The sequence below is a fragment of the Squalius cephalus genome (genome assembly GCF_949319135.1).
Source record: "Squalius cephalus genome assembly, chromosome: 20".
Lineage (NCBI taxonomy): Eukaryota > Metazoa > Chordata > Actinopteri > Cypriniformes > Leuciscidae > Squalius > Squalius cephalus.
This window is the reverse complement of record NC_137141.1, coordinates 7612345-7634438: the sequence shown is the minus strand read 5'-3', so window position 1 is coordinate 7634438 and position 22094 is coordinate 7612345. Positions and strand designations below refer to the sequence as shown.

General features: G+C 40.9%; 1 protein-coding gene across 1 annotated transcript in view; it reads right to left on the bottom strand.

Annotated features, from left to right (window-relative positions):
• Positions 1 to 22094, bottom strand: part of mthfd1b (methylenetetrahydrofolate dehydrogenase (NADP+ dependent) 1b) — a 46426-nt gene that overhangs the window by 6144 nt on the left and 18188 nt on the right. Inside the window, exons 7-20 of the mRNA XM_079852426.1 lie at positions 14859 to 14995; positions 13128 to 13239; positions 12389 to 12516; positions 12167 to 12264; positions 10610 to 10783; positions 10351 to 10487; positions 10067 to 10113; positions 9874 to 9981; positions 9463 to 9537; positions 8783 to 8885; positions 2825 to 2901; positions 496 to 636; positions 338 to 406; positions 9 to 120 (exon numbers count right to left, since the gene is read on the bottom strand). Of these exons, the coding sequence (XP_079708552.1) occupies positions 9 to 120; positions 338 to 406; positions 496 to 636; positions 2825 to 2901; positions 8783 to 8885; positions 9463 to 9537; positions 9874 to 9981; positions 10067 to 10113; positions 10351 to 10487; positions 10610 to 10783; positions 12167 to 12264; positions 12389 to 12516; positions 13128 to 13239; positions 14859 to 14995 (1518 nt within the window). The remainder of the gene's footprint in view (positions 1 to 8; positions 121 to 337; positions 407 to 495; positions 637 to 2824; positions 2902 to 8782; positions 8886 to 9462; positions 9538 to 9873; positions 9982 to 10066; positions 10114 to 10350; positions 10488 to 10609; positions 10784 to 12166; positions 12265 to 12388; positions 12517 to 13127; positions 13240 to 14858; positions 14996 to 22094) is intronic.

Below are 22094 nucleotides of genomic sequence, written 5' to 3'. Positions count from 1 at the left end.
TAACTTACCCACAAATCCCTGAGGTCCAACTAGTTTCAGAGCAATTTTATCAGCCAAGATTGACGAGTTTCCATGCGCAATGTTTGCAAAAGGTCCAGCATGAACAAACACGGGGTTTCCCTAAACAATTGTTCATACAACAGCTTAAGACACAACTCTAAAGCACCCGAGAAAGAAGTGACAAGAAAACAGCGGCAAAACTGAGCTAAGCAACTAGTGGATTTGAGCATGAAGAAGAGAAGATTTATCTATGAAGCCTTCCAAGGCCTGTGTAGCTCTAGGTGATTCACATATTAAATTGAATATAGTACACACAACCCAGGACAACTCCTCTTACCTCTAGTGTCTGCATGAGGTTTGGCTTGATGGCATCTCGCATGAGTACTGTCAGAGCTCCACATACTCCCTAGACACAATCATTACAGAATCAAAACACGCGCAAAACATTTAGACATTTTAATTTGAGATAAAATGAGACATATGACAGCAGCACACCAAATCCTCTGTGGTGACAGGCTGACCACTGCGACTGGTGGCCACCACCATTTTTGCAAGTCTCTGCTTCATGTCCTCCAGACTGGTGGTGAGAGCTAAAACTGCCATAATCTCACTGGCCACAGTGATGTCAAACTGGGCCTGCAAAACAAAACACAAAAAAGTTACTTGGCTAACAGAATAAAATAAAATGTTCATCATTACAATTGATTGCACATGAATGTTCTGCCCGTTTCAAACTTATCTAGCATCATGCATTGTTTACAAAGAAATGACTGTCATTAGCTAGTTACATGGCTCACTTGGGAAATAATTAAATGTTAAACTATAATAACTTGTGAGTTATTAAAAATGTTTACAACTACGGAGCTCTTATGCAAGGTTCTTCAAACAAGAACACTTTTCTTATGCAGTGTTTTTTAATTGGTCTACATATCTGGTAGACATCTTTGTCCATTGCAGTCTTGCGCCACATTGCTGCATTATAATGCCAGGTCAAAGTTTGAGATTTTCCACATTTCTTTTAGGTGAACTAACTGGCATGGTTTACAGAACAATGTGTCTGTCGCGATGCTGTATTCAAGCCAAAGGAAAGCATTATTCCACTGTATAGAAAAGAGTCTGTACTGGAGGCTCTACCTCAGACAAAAAAACATGTGAAAAACATGTTCACTCTGGAAAAAGGGATTTTGTTCCAGCTTTCTATTACATTCTTCCAAAAATGTAATGTTTTAGATTTTCGTTCTTTTAAAGTCCAAAAAGTCCTCAAATGTCACATTATTCAAGGACCAAATTATGACCTTATTATGGCATACATGTACTGAACTCCATCTAGATCAGCCAGGAACCTTGGTGTGGTAATTGATGATCAATTGAACTTCACAGACCACATTGCAAGAACTGCCCGGTCATGTAGATTTGCCTTGTACAACATTAGGAGGATCAGACCCTTCCTATCAGAACATGCTACTCAACTCCTTGTCCAAGCGCTTGTTTTATCCAGACTTGACTATTGCAACGCTCTCCTGGCTGGTCTTCCAGCTTGCACAGTCAAACCTCTGCAACTGATCCAGAACGCCGCAGCTAGAGTGGTCTTTAACGAGCCGAAAAGGGCACATGTCACTCCTCTCCTCACAAAATTGCACTGGTTGCCAGTTGCCGCTCGCATCAAATTCAAGTCACTGACGTTTGCCTACAGAACAACCACTGGTTCTGCTCCCTTTTACTTTAACTCTTTACTTCAGACTTATGTGCCTTCCAGGAACTTGCGCTCTGCAAGTGAACAGCGTCTTGTGGTGTCATCTCAAAGAGGCACAAAATCTCTTTCTCGGACCTTTACCATGACTGTTCCCTGCTGGTGGAATGATCTGCCGAACTCAACCAGAGCGGCTGAGTCCATAGCCACTTTTAAGAAACGGCTGAAGACACTTCTTTTTCGACAGCACTTGATCCAGTAATACTAACACTTTCTCTCTACTACTCTATTCTGTTCTATAAAAAAAAAAAAAAAAAAAAAAATGCGTTGAATTAAACTGAGAAGGGTCATAGCACTTGCATTTTGTTGTCCTACTGCTAGTTTAACTGCTTCTATTGTTCTCATTTGTAAGTCGCTTTGGATAAAAGCGTCTGCTAAATGAATAAATGTAAATGTAAATGTAATGAATTAAAAAGGTCCATTTTATGTTCTCGAAACTCTTAAGAAATATTAATCCCAGTCGCTTCATTTTCCCCAGCTGCCTAAAATGAAAAATGTATTCTGGACATATGTTATAAATAAATGGATAAAAATAATTTGCAGTCTGCATCTGCTCATATCTATGAGTGAAAAAATAAATACACCTAAAGTTACTTATAAAAGGTAGACATGATAACACTGGAACCCATTACTGCAGAAATCTTGAATTTCCAGGTATGTCCCTCTTTGGCTAATGTATTTTCAAGATGGAGGCGCAACATGGCTGCCGCCGTTCGAGCGACTCGCTCGTATGTATTCTAAATGGCAGATTCTACACTTATGAGAATACTTGATTAGTTGGTAGAAGTAATTCCACATTAATGAGCACATATCATTTTGAAAGAACAAAGTGTTTTTTTGCTAAGAATCAACTTACAAAATTACACAGTGTAGCTTTAAAGAGACCATCAAAATGTGAAGTGAAGCCAACACTATTTATTTTATTTAGAATTTAATGTGTTAAGGTAATTATTGAATAATGAAGTGATGTAGGCTGTAGACAGTGAGGTGGCTGGTCAAACAATGTTTGATCATACCTGTGCATGCTTGTGCTCATCAGTGTATAAAGCATTAGGTAATGTGTGTGATGCTCACAGTTCTGGTAAAGCCCTTCTCAGTTGGAGACTGGCCAATGGTGATTTTTCTCAGAAAACGATCATTTGTGTCCAACACTGTGACAAAAACCAAAAAAGATTTACATTTCACCTAAATGTGTATATACAGCAATTCATAATGTTCTGTAACACCAAAGCCAATTGCAATCTACAAAAATGTTCTAGTTTTATAGATTCAGTTCTCTTACGAGAGGTCTCTCGTACTGCTTAAGTATCTTACGCTAGGGGGAAATCTCTTTTCCGCGAGATATTGAAGCCAAAAAATTATCCTTAATTTTGTAATAATGCAAAACATGTTGCGGCAGCATGCAGACATAGGCGAGACAGCTCGCGCGCCCATTGGCTGCCCTGCGGCAACTGCAGCAGCCTATCGAGAGAGGACCCTCATGACGTCATGTCCAATGAGGGCGCTTCGCGCCACTACGTCACGTCCCGCCGAAACGGGTGTGGCTTAGGCTTATAAATATAGCTCGAATGCTGGTAGAATCTGATTTTTCATCTCTTCAGCGAAGCTCACGCATCACTGGATCCGGAAAGAGAGAAGCCGCGCCATCTGAGAAAGCCTTTCAGCGGGACGAGCCACTGCATCTGAAGTCGCTGGCTGTGCCGCCTTCAGTTGCTGTTCCTGCTGCGCTATCCGGCGTTATATCCTTTTTTCTCTACTAAGTTTGTGTGTGTGTGTGTGTGTGTGTGTTCGCCCCCGCGACTCACACCCCCCTCCTAAAAGAGCCGAGCGTCTTTGTAAAGATGTCTCGTTCCTCCTGTGGCTCGTGCCGAGCCCCACTCAGCGACGGGGACCGCCATGTCATCTGCGCTTCCTGCCTGGGTGAGGATCATGCAGCTCTCGCGCTCGCCGACGGCGACTGCCCTCACTGCGAGGTAAATGCCCATGGTGACTCTGAGGACTCGCCTGGCATCTTTCGCCGAGACTGCACCTCCGCCCGCTGCGGTGCCGCGCCGTAAAAGTGCCGGGCTTATCGGGTCCCGGAACCTCCTCCACAAAAGCTTGCCGGTTCGCCCGCCAGCTTCGCCTGCTTCGCCCGAGTCTCTCACTGTCGGACAGCTTCCGTCATGGATGACGATGAAGAAGCCGTGTCTATGTGGATGGATGTTTACTGTTGCAGGGCTAATTTTCTTTACGTTACAAGAAAGCTACCCCGCCTCGTTCGCGTGCGTCACTCACCGGCGACAGGAGGAAAGAGAGTGTTTTAGTCCCGCCGAGGCCGGACCAACCTCCATTTCTCAGTCCCCTCCTAAGTTCAGGTGACTGGAAATATCAATATTTGCAGTAAACGAGTCTGTTGTTATACATGCACGCCTGCAAACGAACGGCGTCACAAGACATGATGACGCTCTCTGGATGGATGTTTCCTGTTGCAGGGCTAGCTTTCTTTACGTTACAAGAAAGCTACCCCGCCCCTCGCGTGTCACTCACCGGCGAAAGGAGGAAAGAGAGTGTTTTAGTCCCGCCGAGGCCAGACTAACCTCCATTTCTCACATATTTCTCAGTCCCCTCCTAAGTTCAGGCGACTGGAAATATCAATATTGCAGTAAACGAGCCTGTTATAATATGTGCAATCAAACGCCGTCACAAGACATGATGACGCTATCTGGCTATCCGCTACCATTCTCTGTGGCGCTCTCGCTCTGCTGGCCGCCACCCCCCTCCGCGTGAGCCCCGGCCTAAGATTGAGGTAAAGCTAGGAAAACGACTGCGGCCGGACTTCCACCAAAACTTCTCGCTTGTTCAGTTCCAGAAAATGCGACTGTTCCAGTGTATTTTGCAGAAAACAAGCTGGCACCACAGCCCGTTTGCCTGCACACAAACGCTGTTTTTACGTCGGCCCAGATAAATCTCATAAAGAGTGTATTTTCTAGTATTCCGGCCACGGCCGATGGTGTTATGAGTGTAGTAAAATGCCCACGCCTAGTGCCCATTCCTACACACAAGCACAGCCTGCCACATTCCAGGGCTCGCACACATAAAATCGACTCGTGTCGATTGTGCATTAAATGTAGTGAATGTGCCCACGACTCAGTGCCCACAAACACTACACACTGCATGTCTCACTGTTTCTGTAAAAACGAAACCAACACGCATTCAGTCTGCTCATGCAGACGGTGTTTTCAGTGTAGTAAATGTGCCCGCTGTCCCGCGCCCACATTCACTCACAGACATGACAAGCCCCACGGGGCTCTGCTCGCTCTCCCTCAGCAAGCCGCCATAGGAGAGTCGAGCGCGGGCAGGCTGCCCGCTGTGATCAGCGCGCCCCTCGCCTCGAGCGCTGCAAGCGCGGCGTCTGTGTTACAGCATACCAGAGCTCTCCGGTCGCCACCATGTCGCGACCAGAGCCCAGATCTCATTCAACCCCTAGCTATCCATGCAGATGCGTGGGCAAAGCCCCCCGGGGTATCAGAATGGGTGCTGAACTTTATAAAAGAAGCTATTCGCTACAGTTCGCTCGACATCCCCGCCTTTGCGCGGCGCGAACCGAAACTACGGTGAAAATGGAAGTAGCACATCTACTTCGAGCCGAAATAGCGAAACTGTTGAGCAAAGGGATCTAAGACAGCTGAACAAAGTGCTTTCAAAGCACCGGTTCAAAATGCTCACAACCAGGAAAATCGTCTCGCAAATTCACCAAGGGGACTGGTTTATGTCAATAGATCTGAAGGACGCGTATTTTCAAATACAAATAGCGTCACGTCACAGGCGATTTTTGAGATTCGCCTTCGAGGGCCAGACATATCAATACAAAGTCCTGCCGTTTGGCCTGTCCCTAGCACCCCGTACATTCACGATGTGCACGGACGCAGCGCTCGCACCCCTGAAGCTCCGGGGAATGCGTGTGTTGAATTATTTGGACGATTGGCTGGTTCTAGCTCGATCACACTCAGAGCTCATAGAACACAGAACCATATTACTCGAACATCTCGAGAATCTGGGTCTCAAAGTCAATTGGGTGAAGAGTTCACTGTCTCCCAGTCAGAGAATATCTTTTCTGGGCACAGAACTGGACTCGCTGTCTATGACATCACAGCTATCGCCGCAGCGCAGACTGGATATTCAGCGCATGACAGAAACCTTCCGCTGCGGCACTGTAGTCCCGCTCAGAAAGTTTCAGAGGATGCTGGGTCTCATGGCCTCAGCATCATCAGTACTCCAGCTGGGTCTGCTTCGCATGCGCCCACTGCAGTTCTGGCTGAAAGCGCGAGTACCGCGTCGAGCGTGGACCTCCGGTCTTTTTCGCCTCAAGGTCAATCAGAAATGCGTCTCAGCTCTGAAACCTTGGAAAGAGACCGACTGGTACCAGTCAGGTGTAAACCTGGGGACTTCCTTGAGCGTGAAGGTGGTGTCTACGGACGCCTCCACCTCAGGATGGGGAGCGCTACTCGAGGGCAGACCGTTCTTCGGCCAGTGGTCAGAACGGGAGAAGCTTCTGCATATAAACTGCCTGGAAATGCTGGCGGTAGACAATGCGCTGACGCGTTTTTGTCCCCAGATAAGAGGACACCACGTCTTGGTCCGTTCGGACAACATGTCAGTGGTGGCTTATATAAACCGCCAGGGAGGTATTAGGTCCCGAAAGCAGCGCACGTGCCAGGCCTTCTAAATATAGGACCAGACAGACTGTCCAGGAACAATGTTCCGACAAGAGAATGGTCTCTACACCCACAGACAGTCCAACTGCTGTGGAAAAAGTTCGGCAGAGCGAAGGTAGACCTGTTTTGCGTCTCAAGAAAACGCTCACTGTCCGGAGTTTTTTTTCCAAGAGCAGGAATGGGCAGGCCCATGTCTGTGCTTTTCCCCCCGTCTCGCTCCTGCCTCAGGTATTAGAGCGAATCAGGGAAAATGGATGCTCAGTGCTACTCGTGGCTCCGCTCTGGAAGAACCAGGCCTGGTTCCCAGTTCTGATGCAGTTGACAAGCACTGCCCCATGGCCAATACCAGTGAGGAGGGACCTCCTCTCTCAGGCCAAGGGCTCGGTTTGGCATCCTCGCCCAGAGCTATGGTCCCTACATGTGTGGGCTATCAACGGGTACCTGCTAACCTCCCAGAGGGAGTGTTAAACACGATCACGCAGGCTAGGGCCCCTCCTACCGGATGGCTTTATTCCTCAAAATGGTCGGTGTTCTCTAGCTGGTGCACAGCTCGTGGCATATCACCCCCAGATGTGGGGTGACGGAGGTTCTCTCCTTCCTACAGGAGCTGCTGGATAAGGGTAGGACCCCATCCACGCTCAAGGTTTACGTGGCGGCCATAGCAGCATTTACTAAACCGGCGCTCGGCCAGTCGCTTGGAAGGAACGATTTAGTCATCCACTTCCTTAGGGGAGCTAAGAGGCTGAATCCTCCTAGACCTCCTTCAGTCCCTGTTTGGGACCTTTCTACGGTGTTGGAAGCCATGAAAGGTGCCCCATTCGAGCCTATCCAAACGATAGATGTTAAACACTTGTCTTTCAAGACAGTGTGTCTTCTGGCTCTCGCTTCAGTGAAGCGCATAGGGGATTTACAAGCGCTCTCAGTGATCGCGATGTGTATGGAATTTGGGCCAAATGACTCGAAAGTCATACTCAAACCAAGGCACGGGTACGTTCCTAAATCCCTCAACACACCGTTTGGGGCACAGGTGCTTTCCCTGTCGGCCCTGCCAGTCTCTAACGAGGAGAAGGACGCGAGCTTCCTTTGCCCGGTCAGGGCATTAAGGGCTTATGTGTCTCGCTTGGCTGTCTTCAGACAGACGGAGCAGCTTTTTGTTTCGTTCAGCGGGCGTTCTAAGGGACTAGCCGCATCGAAACAGAGTCTATCCAGATGGATAGTTGATGCTATAGCGCTGGCTTACACTTCTAAGGGCCTGCAGTGCCCGTTAGGTGTCAGAGCGCACTCCACAAGAGGCATGGCCTCATCGTGGGCCTGGTCCAGTGGAATTGCCTTTCAAGATATATGTATGGCGGCAGGCTGGGCCTCCCCGTCTACATTTATAAGGTTTTATAACCTAGAGGTTCCCGCCTTACAGGCTAAGCTGCTGTCGGTCTAATAAATCAGTATTGTCTGTTCTGATGCTATCGGCTCAGAATACTGAAACTGCTGAGCGCTGCTCGCTGATCGACTGAATTACTCTATGGGCAGTGTGTAAGACCCACAATATTCATCAGTTCAGGCCGAGTTTTTTCGCCCTGTCTGTATGGAATACTATTATTGTAATTTGCGCCTTATAGGATACTAATAAATCGGGAAAAAAATGCTGTTCTAGCCCCCTTTTTTCCTGGACTCTCTGTGAGTTCCCTGGTGATCGTGCACTATATGAGCCCCGGGCACCTGCCCTTAGGACTTTGGTGTTGGATCTCAGCACGCACGGCCTTTTACATTGGGTTCCCCTACCGCAAGATACTTGCGCAGTACGAGAGACCTCTCGTAAGAGAACGTACTCGGTTACTAACGTAACCTCGGTTCTCTCTAGAAGAGGGAACGAGTACTGCGTATCTTAGCCGTGCATGCATCACGCTCTGGTTCGCTTTGGCGATGAAAACCCAGATTCTACCAGCCTTCGAGCTATATTTGTAAGCCTAAGCCACACCTGTTTCAGCGGGACGTGATGTAGTGGTGCGAAGCGCCCTCATTGGACATGACGTCATGAGGGTCCTCTCTCGATAGGCTGCTGCAGTTGCCGCAGGGCAGCCAATGGGCGCGCGAGCTGTCTCGCCTATGTCTGCATGCTGCCGCAACGCGTTTTGCATTATTACAAAATTAAGGATCATTTTTTGGCTTCAATATCTCGCAGAAAATAGATTTTCCACTAGCGTAAGATACTAACGCAGTACTCGTTCCCTCTTCTAGAGAGAACCGAGGTTACGTTAGTAACCGAGTACGTTCTCTCAGCTTGAATTCAGTTTGATATTAATTTTAGCTTATTCATCTCCTTAGCATAAATTCGCACCTCGCTGCCATGTGATGGACTCAGGGTCCATGTCCAGCCTGACGAAGCGTGTGATTTCCTCCTCTGTTAACGTGCTGGGGTCTGTTTTCTTTATGCCTAGTTTCTATGGGTACAAGAACATCAAATTACATCACATATTAAATTACAGAAAGCATGACAAAGTTTATATGAGCAAATCTAATGTAAAGATTAGTTTTAGGGTGTGTTCACACTTGTAGTTTAGTTCTCTTGTGTAAATGTGTAAGGAGTCAAAACAGCAGAAGTCACACACAAAAGAAGATCTGCTGCGAGAAGACGTGGCTCTGATGCCTGTAACGAATTGTAATGGGCAACATCACGACTATGACGAGAAAAAAACAGGTATGCTTGAGCATTCGGTCCTTTTTAGTGTCGCATCTTGTGACATCATGTCCTGTTTTGGTTAGTATGCATGTCTTTGGTCTGTTTTGCGTTTATATTTTAGTAGAGCCACATTAGAGTTAATTTGAAAGTGTACAGACACCCATCTTTTCAGGGGTCTCGGTGCGCACCAGGGTTCGGATGGCAGCGTCAAATGAACCGCACTAACAGAGCAATCACACCGGGTGTGTTTTTAATCGAACCAAACCTGCCAAGTGTGAACACACTCTTAGAAAGGGGGGATATGAAATCACACACACACACACACACACACTTTTTACCTCAAGTCTGTTGATCTGAACTGGGGAAAACTTCCTCTGACCTTCAGTCAGGGGTACCAAGCGATTAAAGAGAGCCTAGTGCAGTGATAGAATAATATTTAGCAGTTGATTTGGACAGCACACTTAAATTGCATATCTTCTCAGTTTTAATTCATCTTAGCACATCCTCACTTTTGTGCCTATCCAATGTCTGCAAAAAAATACTATCTTTAATTTCTTTATTTGGAGCATTTCAGAGTAGTTTTATCCGTAAAAGTTAATACAATTAAAACGCAATTAATTTTATGAAATAATCAGCATGTAATTAATTAGATTAAAACATTTAATCAGCTGACAACACTAATAATTTTCCAACAATCACACCAGAATATGATTTCCGTGATCAAATAAATGAATGAAGACAGACATTACCTTATCAGACTGGGTGGCTTCATGAAAGATACGAGCATCAATTGCAGCAGCTACTAGGTTATTGGCTGCTGTGATTGCATGAATGTCACCAGTCAGATGAAGATTGAACTAAGAAGAAAAGACCATCACTGAACACATGATTTCACACATCTTTATTAATCAACCAAGCAGCTGACAAAAAAAGAAAAAATACCTCTTCCATGGGAATAACTTGAGAGTAACCCCCACCAGCAGCACCACCTACAGACATGAGAATTGAGGTAGTCATTTAATTTTCTATAGTTGCTCTCACTTCTATGCAAACTGACAAAAAATCATCATGATTGCACAGGAAATTCACTTGCTTTGCCATGTGGTACTATAATTCAAATGCTTGGTAAACAAAACTTGGTACATCGTTTTTATACATTTTTGACCAAACTTTAACCTTGGTGGTAACCAATTGGTATATGACTATGTCTTATCAGCATAATTTACCTTTGATGCCAAACGTTGGGCCTTGTGATGGTTGGCGCACAGCTGCAAACGCATTAAGTCTGAGATGAGCCCCGAGTGCTTGAACCAACCCTATTGTAGTTGTGCTCTTTCCTTCACCCAGAGGAGTTGGAGTAATTCTACATTAAACAAAATGTTACTTCATTGCACCAAAATCTCCAACCCAATACATGCCTATAAAACATGAATTTCATTTTCATCTCTTAGAATAACACTTGACAGAGACAGAGAAAAAGATTACCCAGTAACAACCACATATTTGCCGTCAGGTTGAGCCTGCAGTCGATCAATTGTTTTCAGTTGGACTTTGGCCTTGGTCCTGCCATAGAGCTCAACCTCATCCGAAAAAAGACCAATTTCCTTAGCAAGACACTCAATGGGTTTAGGTACACAGGAGCGAGAGATGGCAACATCACTGCATGATGAAAATAAACAAACTAGCTATTAAAATTACAAGAACAAAAAGTCAAAAGTAAAATATATTGGAACAACCATTTACTTCAAGAAATCGTTCATATATTAAAATCCACCCCCCAAAAAAATCATACCACCAAGAAAAGAAATGCATGCATCATAACAGTAGTCCATATTTTTTCAACCATTCCTATAAAAGTCAATCTCTAGTAAAAGGGCAAGTTCACCCAAAAATTAAAATGATCCCATAATTTACCTCAAGCCATCCTAAGTGTACATGACTTTCAGCCAAAAACAATCAGAGTTATATTAAAAAATATCCTGGCTCATCCAAGCTTTATAATGGATGGTACCTTAGGTTTAGAAGCACAAAAAAAAGTGTATCCATCCGTCATAAGAGCAATCCATATGGCTCCAGGGGGTTAATTAAGGCCTTCTGAAGCAAGGAGATGCATTTTTATAAGACAAATATCCATATTTATAACTTCATAAACTAGAACTGGCTTCCGGTAACAGCAGTAGGCGAGTCTAGTTCCGGCAGAAGAGTGACCTCTGACCCAGGAAGACTAGCTGTCGTCTCGGCGTCAGCTAATGGGGATCCTTTTAAATAAACAAAATAAACAAACCTCTGACCCAACGTATGACGTATTGACAAACTCGGAAGCGCTTAGGATAGACAAAGTAAAACAAAACACCGGACACGAATTAGAAGTCTAAAACGAGAATTTTTTTAAAGCAGTTACCATAAGACAATGATTTTAGTTAATAAAGTTCTAAATATGGGGAATAAAAAAAAAAAAAAATGCATCGCTTCGCTTTAGAAGGCCTTTACTAACACCTAAAGCCCTATGGATTTACTTGGTAACACTTAACATTAGCTGATGTATTAACTAACATTAACTAAAAATGAGCAATATATTTGTCACAGTATTTATTATTCTTTGTTAATGTTAGTTAATAAAATTCACAGTGCATTAACTAATGTTAACAGATTGATTTTAATAACGTATTAGTAAATATTGAAATTAATATTAACTAAGATTAATAAGAAGTAAGAACAATAAGAAGTATTGTTCATTCTTAGTTCATGTTAACTAAGGTAGTTAACTAATGTTAACTACTGAACCTTATTGTAAAGTGTTACCGATTACTTTTATGATGGATGGATGGATGCACTTTTTGGAGCTTCAAAAACTCAGGCTCTATTCAATCCCATTTTAAAGCTTGAAAAGGCCAGGATATTTTTTAATACAACTCTGACTTTCTTCGTTTAGCCAAACACAATCATATACACCTAGGATGGCTTGAGAGTGTACATTTTTGGGTGAAGTAACCCTTTAATATATATTCTTATCACTATTGCTTTTTGCATTTGCATTCTCACCTTGGAACTGGTCTTTGCAGGTTGAGTGTGGTGTAGTTTATATTCCACTTCCCAAGTTCTTGTGCTTGAAGGAAATGCTTGGCACTCAGAACAGTGTTCTGTGACATTAAAAGCAAACACTGAATTTTCTAAGAACCATAATAAATGCATGCTACTTCACTTTGTCACAAAAAAACACATTCGTAACAGATGTGATCTCCATGAGAAACAGGAATAATGTACCTGCATGAGCATGGCTACAGTCATTGGGCCGACTCCTCCAGGTACAGGTGTAATAAACGCAGCCTGATCTTTGGCTGAATCATAGTGAACGTCTCCAACAAGTCTCTTTCCACTTGGTCTGCTGGTGTCTGAGATAAAATGTAAGTGGCTAAGTGACACATTTTTTGAACCATGGATTTCACAAATTCTCTTAAATTCTAGTGCACATTTCAGACAATCCTCACAATCTTTTCGGTGCTTGGAAAACTAATAATATTAAAGTAAAATCACATAAAAAGCATGTTTTTGAGAAAATGCCCTCTAAAGATTTTAAACAACTTTCAGGCACTTTTTACGATAATTTTTTTTCTTACATTTCAAATATGTTGTACAACATGTGTCAACATACTGTACATTTGTTTAATTTTTTTCATTTATAACATTTTAAAAAAATTGAATTCATAGGAAAGCAACATCCATGCAGCACACTTGCTTTATGTTGCTCCAATGTTGTTGTTTTATTTTTGCGCATGCAAAATATGTATATATAATTAATCATCAATTTAAAAGAAACTCGATTATTAATATTCATGAACATTTTGACATCACTAATTCATTCATTGAGACCATTTAAACAACTACAGGAAATGCAGAAAACATCTAACCAAAAAAATTATATCTTTGTAAATGAAACTGAAAACATAGTAGAATCCTACCAAAAAAGACTTGCATTAAAAACGCATCTGTTCCACATACACACCTGTGATGGTGTTAATACCACAGTCAATGACCAAAGCACCATTCTTCAGCCACTCTCCGCGAACCATCTCTGGTTTACCAATCCCAGTCACCAGGATGTCTGCCTTTCCCACCTACAACAAAAACCAAAGGATGCACAAACGACAATTATTATGATTCAAGCAGTTTGAAAATGCGGAGAAAATTTACAACAGTAAACAAGTGTGTATTAATAGAAATGTTATTATATATTATCTGTGGAATACTTGATTCTGCGCCATCCAGCGGTATGTTATTCCCAAATAACAACCGCTGAAAACAGATAACGCAGGCTCATCTGAGTTACTGAATTCAGCAGCGCTATACGCCTGCTAGGAACGGGGTTTCTTCGTGAAAGTTTTGCATTTGATGAGCTAATAAAAATGCCATCCAGTATTGTGGACTTGCTCTCTCTTGTTTCATACAAACGCAGCTGCTGCCGCCATTTTGTGACTATTGTTTTGTAAACTGTTGGATTATAAAATACAAACAGGTATGTTTTTAAAACTGTTTAATCTGAAATCAATATCTCTTATTTCCATAATTATTTATGTGGCGAAATGCTATGTAATAAGTGGTATGACTGTATACCGTATCTCTTGAATGTCCATCTAGTTTGAACTTGCCGCGGTTTGAACAACTGCTCTCTCCACGGAAGCTTTGCTTTTAAAGACCTAATCAAATATTTCAACTCAGATCAATATTTCGTGTTTAATTATTTACTTATGTGGCAAGTAAACGTGTAATAAGCGGGATAATGTTACATATATTATCTTGAAAAGACAAATAAAATTGTCTCTTTTAAATGGACAGCAATATATTTTTCAGTTCAGGCAACTTGAAAAATATATTTTATTGGGGTCTATAAAAGTTGAATAAACATTTAATGATCTATAAGCAGTTCACAGACTATACTGTCACAGACATCATACTGTAGTTACACAAATGAATTAGATCAATGCATTTATTATTTCAAAGGGATGGAAACATTAAAAAAAATCTGGCTTAAAAGATTCCTCATCCTGTGGCTGCCTCTAGTAGAGGGAGTTGAAATGGCTGTTAATATAGTATACATTATGTAGGACTTGACTCAAGGATTCAGGGGATTTATAATCCAAAATGCAAATTGATTCTTATAGCTGCCTAGTGTTGGACAAATGTGTATCTGTGAGCCTGAGTAGTGGTGAACGATTGGGACCATCCTGCTGAAGTCTTATATATACTTTTATGGAAGAAGAGGAGGAAGAAGAAGAAACAGAAAGAAACAAGTACAAGGTTTCTACAGCTTTATGGTTAAACCCCTAATATTCCTGGGGGAAAAAAACAATAGGGTTCCCAGCATTTTCAGATTATCTTTCATTAATATGTTGCCATATTCATAACCAGACTAATGCAAGCCTCATAAAAATAAAGTTTCAATGCCACATAAGCGACTTGATGCAGACAAAAGAATTTCCATGAAATTTCCAGGCTCTTTCCAAAATACTTTTTTCCATGTTTTATTTCATAGTTTTGATACTTCAGTATTCTAAAATGTGAATAGTGTGTGTGCGGATTTTGATAATATAATATAATATAATATAATATAATATAATATAATATAATATAATATAATATAATATAATATAATATAATATAATATAATATAATATAATATAATATAATATAATATAATAAAAAACCAAAGTGTAAATAAAGCTCCAGAGCTCTTTACCTCAGAGGCCAAGTCTGCAGTCTTTGAATGACAAGTTGTAACAGTGGCATGATTCCAAAGGAGAAGGTCGTGCATTGGTGCACCAACAATCTTACTGCGGCCAATTACCACAGCTCTTTTTCCTGCCACAGACACACCTAAACACAATACATTAAGGAAATGCAAATCATGAATAATCACCATTTAAAATATATACACTGTTATAATTCAAGTTCATTTAAGGTAGATGAATGGTTCAACCAAAACTTCATGTCAAACACTTCTGTGGAACACCGAAGGAGATCTTTGAAGAATGTCTGGAAAAAATTTGACAATGAAACTCAATGGGGTCTAAGGACTAAATGGGGTCTAAGGACTAAAATCCTAATATCCAGTCCATAATCCATTGAACTCCAATCCAAGTCTTCTAAAGCAATATGATATTTTTTTAGGAACAAATTTTAAGTGGTTATTCACTCTCAAGTAAATTTAAATCACTGATCAACTGATATACACAAAGGCCAAATCATGACACAGGTGGCAAACGAGTTTGATATTTTTGACAGGTTGCCACATTTGATTTGGACTTCATGTACATGAGTCAGATTGAAGATTTATGGATTACTTTTACTCTACCTTGATGTCATTTTTGGAACTTTTTTGGAACTGTTTGACCCATATTAAGTTTCATTGTATGGACAAAAACAACTGTAGCATACTTCAAGTATCTCCTTTTGTGTTCCGCAGAAGAAAGAAAATCACACGAGTTTGGAACGGCAGTAAATTATGACAAAAACTGTACAGACACAAAAAAAAAAATGTATAGACACAAAAACTGTACAGAATCTCTAAAGGAATAAGCCTCTTTTAACCTGTGTAACTATGCGTTTATGAAAAATGCATTTATGTAGTTTCTATAAGTGCGCTTTCTCACAGCACCGCACCTCAGACTGGGATATTACTTAAAGTTTTTGAGATGTACAAAAATTGACCAAAAATCTGAACAAACAAAACTTTGACAGATAAAGCTGTGTGTACTGTATCTAGGGGTGAGCGATATGTCTCGTTATTTAGTATATACAAAATGCAATGCATCGTCTTTTCTGTATAAATTAAGTAAACATGTATTCTTATTAAAGTTACAAAAGTCAGTGATTATATCTCTTTTTTTGTTGTTGTTGTTTGATCTAAAATACTCGTGGGTTGTTCTTTCTCAATTGTTTTCTTTCACTTAAGACATAATAGACTGTTTACTTGCAAATACATGTCACTTTGACACATAGGTATGTGTATTTAACCGTTCAAGCCAATTAGGCAGCAAAAAGCACTCAGTTCAGTTCTCACACGCTCTGAGCAGCGGCTTCATGGAGAGGCTGCTCACTGCAGAGCAAATGGTTGAAGCTTATGTCTAGCTCCTCGCTAGACGTCCAGCGAAGAGGAGCGGATGTAATTTTGGTGTAATGGGTGGAGCTAGAATATCCAACCACACCCTGAAATGAGTTGTCTTTTGCTGCTAATTGCGCTTCAGCGGTTTAAAATCAACTGCTTTTAAACTGCAATGCTTAAAAACACATGCAAACGATGAGCTTTCGTGACCGTGCAGCACAGCAACGTCACATGAGCGTCATGTCTACCTGTATATAGCCCACCCCTAACTGTATCTAGTGATCCATTATGATTTAATGTAAACGCTTTCTGAAAATGATGTCTAGAAAGCTTATATTTACAGTAGACGACACAAATGGAATGAAAACAGTAAGAATATCATAAGCAAACAGTAAACGGAAATCAGTATCCTTGCACACAGGAATCCAGAAATACACACACCAGTCATTTAAATCAGAATTATAATCCCCTCATGCAAGACAATCCAAACATGCATGCAATTTATCCATTCATGCTCAATTCACAAATTCACACACCAGTTCTTCCTCGAGATGTCTGTCTGAAGTCTCAAGAAAGCAAATCATTTAGAGCAGGGTTTTCAAACTTTTTGATGCCAAGCCCACCCAGATATGACTATCCCTTTGCGAAAGACCAAATACATTAAATAAAAAGGCATCTATATATTTTAAGACTCATTTATACAGTTATAGCAAAACAGTGAGATATTGTAATAGTAGGTTTAAAAAAATAAACAATTGGCATTTATGAGGTCCTTGTACTAAAAATGATTATTGTCAGGAAAATATTACTATTTCTCAAGTCAAGTCGTCTTTATTTATATAAGTGCTTTTTTACAATAAAGATTGTTTCAAAGCAGCTTTACAGTGACAACAGGAAAATAATACAAGTATGTTTAGGCTAAGCAGCAGATCTAGAAGGAAATCTAGAAGTCTCATAGTTCAGCTAAGTTAGTTCAGTGATGGTTCATTTCTGTTATAAAAAAAGTTATTTAGTTAATTTATCTATACAGCTGCTCTGGAGAAAACCGCAATGTCATCGTCCAGGTCCAGCTCAGTTCAGTTCAGTTCAGTTCAGTTCAGTTCTCATATAATGGTGTCAATGCAGGCAGATCAATAATATTGTTGAATATTAAGTGTGCCCAACTAAGCAAGCCAAAAGCCAAAGGTGAAAATGGCAAGGAACCAAAACTCCAAGTGACAGAATCGAGAAAACGTTGGGAGAAACCAGGCTCAGTCGGGGGGCCTGTTCTCCTCTGGCCAACGAATGAACAGTGTATGCTTAATAAATAGAACAGCTTCTAAATAAATCTAAATAATAGCCTAATAAATGTGTTTGTATTTCACAATAAATCATTTGACAGCAAATAGGCCTAGAGGTGGACACCCTTCCAAATAACACTTCAGGCCAGTCGTACTGCTGTAGATTCCCTAGTTAACAAACCAGGGGCTCGTTCTTCGTACGACGCTAACTCAGTTAGCTGGATTTGATTGTTGACGATTTGGCTTGATCTTGGATTGTTTGGTTCTTCGACGCTCATCCTGGACTTGCTGTCATAGCAACAGGTGCGCAATCTTAAACCTGCTCGGGAGCAGGCTTATTTCATGTAAACAGGATTAGATCCCGGCTTTATAAGCGGAGCTGATACGGGAAGTCCAGCGCAGCGCGATAGTGCACTTTCTGAGATATATATTTTTGTCGTTTACATTATTAATTTGTTGGAAACGCACATTTATTTTCGACTTGTCGGAGTCGGGCTTTAACTACAGCATAAACTGTACCCTAAGATTATTTGCGAGTGGCTCTTTCCTTTACACTATTGGAGATGCGGAGAACTTGATGGAAAGTGCTGTCTGTCATGTCATTCAGAGTTAACCTGGCGCTTTTAGGTTTAAAAAACAGTTTTAGGTTTTTTTGTGGCATTTCCAAGCCACTGAAGACCCAATGTTGTAAAGCAGTTTTTTTTAAAGCAGTTTTTTTATGCTATAATAATTTTTTTTATGAGGATCATGCAATCATGACCATGCTGATTACAGTAGCCTATATGCCACTCAGGCTTAAAGGGATATACTCCACTTTAAAAATCTGCCATCATATAGCCTACTCACCCTCATGTTGTTTCAAACCTGTATGAATTTCTTTCTTCTGCTGAACAGGAAGGAAGATATTTAGAAGAATGTCAGTAACCAGACAGTTTCTGGTTTCATTGACTTCCATAGTAGGAAAAAATATATACTATGGAAGTCAATGAGACCAGAAACTGTCTGGTTACTGATATTCTTCTAAATATCCTCCTTTGTTCAGCAGAAGAAAGAAATTCATAAAGGATTGAAACAACATGAGGGTATATGATGACAGAATTTTCATTTTAAAGTGGAGGCTGCCATCAAGACCTCAATGAAGGGGATTATGTGAACAGAAAGGGGGTTCACAATGTAAATGTGCAGCCCAGTTACTATTGTGATTCTTAATATTCCAGATTATATCAAATAAAAAAAGGCATTTGACTAAAATCTTTCATATCACAATTGTGAAAGAAACATGGCCAGGATCGGTGCATGACTTAAGAATTTTCAGAGATTCACATTTATGCACATTATTTGAAAGTGGTAAGGAAAGTTCCACAATTAAATATCAAGCTCACTGTATTACATACACTTATGCTGATCCTATTAGAACTGCATTTTTTCATAGGTGATTATGACAGACAGGTGTTTTATGACCCCATTCCCTGACCCAAACCAATGCAGCTCTAGCAGGACAAGGGCACACAATGAAATGAACTTTGGCTAAAGGGAGGATTTCAGTGTCTGAAGAAGTCTGAGGGTTGCACACCTGCAGGGCCTGTGACATTGTTGCATGTGCCATATTAAAAAAACACTTTTCATTAAATGTTTAATAAAAGACACATATGCTTAGTTCCTTGAGTTTTATTTCAATTGTTCTTTGTAAAGAAAAGCCAGTGGTCAAGTGCCTACAACAAGAGATATTAGACACATGCCTCATGCAACAAATAAAAAGGAAAAGTTGTCTATCCACTGCCCATCTGTAGGCCTATGTCTCCTCTGTCTGTGCAGACTCTTCTGTAGGCCTTTTTGTAGATGTGGAATCCTGCAACTTATATTGCAGCCATAAAGCATACAAGTATAAATTAAGTAAAGTTATTTATGCACTTGCAGGTAGGCTAGTTCCTCCATATGAGAGTTATCTGAGAGGGTTTATTCACTGTCCAGTGCAATGGAAACAAATGGACATTACAAAGTCTTATACTTTCTTTCCTTTGGAAAGTTAGAAAATGTCCACTTACTGCACATATTTCAGCCACTATACTTTCTTAAGGAACAGATACAAGTGTTGGTGTATCATGTAAAAGTGCACAAAAGAGGAAAACACAATGGCCCTCATTTATCATTCTTGCGTAGAAACGGGCGTATATATTGGCGTAAGATTATGCTTACACTCCTCTCATCGCCTGATTTATGAAGCTGTGCGTACCTTTGAAATCCAGGTGTACGCAATACCTGCCCTTGATAAATGCCGCGGCTGAAAACGATCGTCATTAGAATAACACGCCCCTATATATTCAAGTCTCCGCTCCCCCCACGCCCTCATTTTACGCCATGGACACACGGAAGACGGCAAAGAAGAGAAACTTCTTTGAGAAAGAGAAAGCGAAACCAGGGAAGTGGAAAGAAACTAAATTGATTTCTAGATTTTTATTATTAATGACGCTTATTGTTATTTAGAAGAAGAATGTCGTTATTATTATTATTTGTATTATTATTATTATTATTATTATTATTATTTAAAAGAAGAAGAATGTCATTTTTATTATTTTGTCAGTCTTAATTATTTTTTTGGTCATTGAAAGCCTTTCATTACTAAACCCAGTCCGTGCACATCTGCCGGGCCTAACCCTGGCCTAACCATCTTTTCAAAGAATAGTACAACGGCGAGCGCGTCGAGTATAAACGCCTCGTCCGTTTGGGGAGGTGCGCGCGCAGTCTGTGCTGAGACTCGCGCTGCGGAGCCAGGCGAAAGTATAAACAAGGCTTGAAACGTCAGGTAAAGCGCACAGGCTCGCAACTTAAGGAATACATATGCCTACAAATCAAATGCTTTGGTAAAATCACACAAATTAAACATTGAAGTCCATGTTGCACAAAAATAAACACTGAAGTTTATAATTACAACAGTATGTTGTTGTTTTTTTACAGTGGGTCATAATATATCATATCTTTTAGTTTGTCAGTGCGTTTTGTGGTGTTAGGAATTGTTTTTCTGCGCATTCCCGCATTCAAAACGTGCGTACACCACCTCCTGAGCTGACGTAGGATTTGAGCGTGCCGTACGCCAACGTCCATATTGATAAATCTCAAAGTCACCGTGGTTTTGGGTGTATGCCAGGTGTACGCTGGAAATTTGGTGAACGCACTTTTGATAAATGAGGGCCAATGTCATTACAATGAACTACACTCGGGAAAAATGTGATCAAAACTCATGGCAAAATATTTTTACATAAACATAAGTTTATCAGTTTTCACTTTCACAAGTCAAAGCAATTCATCATTACTCAAGATTTAACAGTTGAAATGACTATACGGCCTTAATTTAATGCAGCAAAAATTATTTGACAGTGTAAGACTAAGATCTTTTCTTTTTTTCTCAGCCTTTTTCTTGGTTGCTTTTATAAACAGACAACCATTTATTTAACAGTGCCTTTTATAAAAGAGACTATAATATAACTAAAAATTACCATAATGTAGAATATTTTTGTAATTCACTTTTATTTGTTCCCATGTTCTAGTGTGGTGACTCTGACATTACAATGAACAAAGTAATTATGCAATTATTAAAATACAAAAATATAGGTGATATTAAGTAATAAAAACATCTATGGCCACTTCTAACGGATTTAAATTGTCTGCTACTTTTTGCCAGCCCTCTCTCCTGGCTTTTGCAGACTTTGAGGTGTTCCCTGGCGTTTTGATTAAACATTAAAATTCCGAATAAACTTCGACTATTAATTCTTGCTCTGCTGAGGAGAAAAACTGAGCGCGCTCTTTGGCCACGCTGAGCAGCCAATAGCAGCGTTGCTGATCAATGTTTCTACTATCGATACATATCCCCTTTTAAACCAGCGCATGAACGCGCAATTATCTCAGATAACTCAATCCAGCTATACTAATCATAAACAACAGGTGAGTTCGAAGAACCCAATTAGCCGGATCATGATTAGCACGATGATATCATCTTGGATGTGTCATTTGATCTCGGATGTAATAAGCAACGTACGAAGAACGAGCCCCAGGTCAAAATCCTCGACTTTCTTTTTGTTTGTTTTTTCGGGCATGGGTCTCTCTGATAAAAATAACCCTCCTGCTGGTTGTTTTGTTTCTTAATAAATGAAACCAATATGTACAGATCAGATGGCGGACCTGCGCCTAGACACGACCACAGTGCATCCCTGAAGTGTCAGCAGAGATTGCGTCAACTAGACTCTCCCCTGTGAAGGCCTCGTCGACACGACAGCCATCGGCACTGATCCTCAACAAAACCGTGTCCATACCGGAGTGATGACTCTGATCTTCAACCAGATGGAACTGAATAATATTTAATTATTAATAACTTTTTAACAACAAAAATTAAACATCACTGAACTTACTTAAGCTGGACTGTGACGCTATTTCTTCTGGAAACAAACGTTGTTGCATTATTTTCCTGTTATCTCTGTAAAGCTGCTTTGAAACAATCTGTATTGTAAAAAAAGCGCTATATGAATAAATGTGACTTGACTAGACTATAGTACAGACTAGTAGTAGCAACCCTCTTGCAGCCCCTGTTCTAAACTTA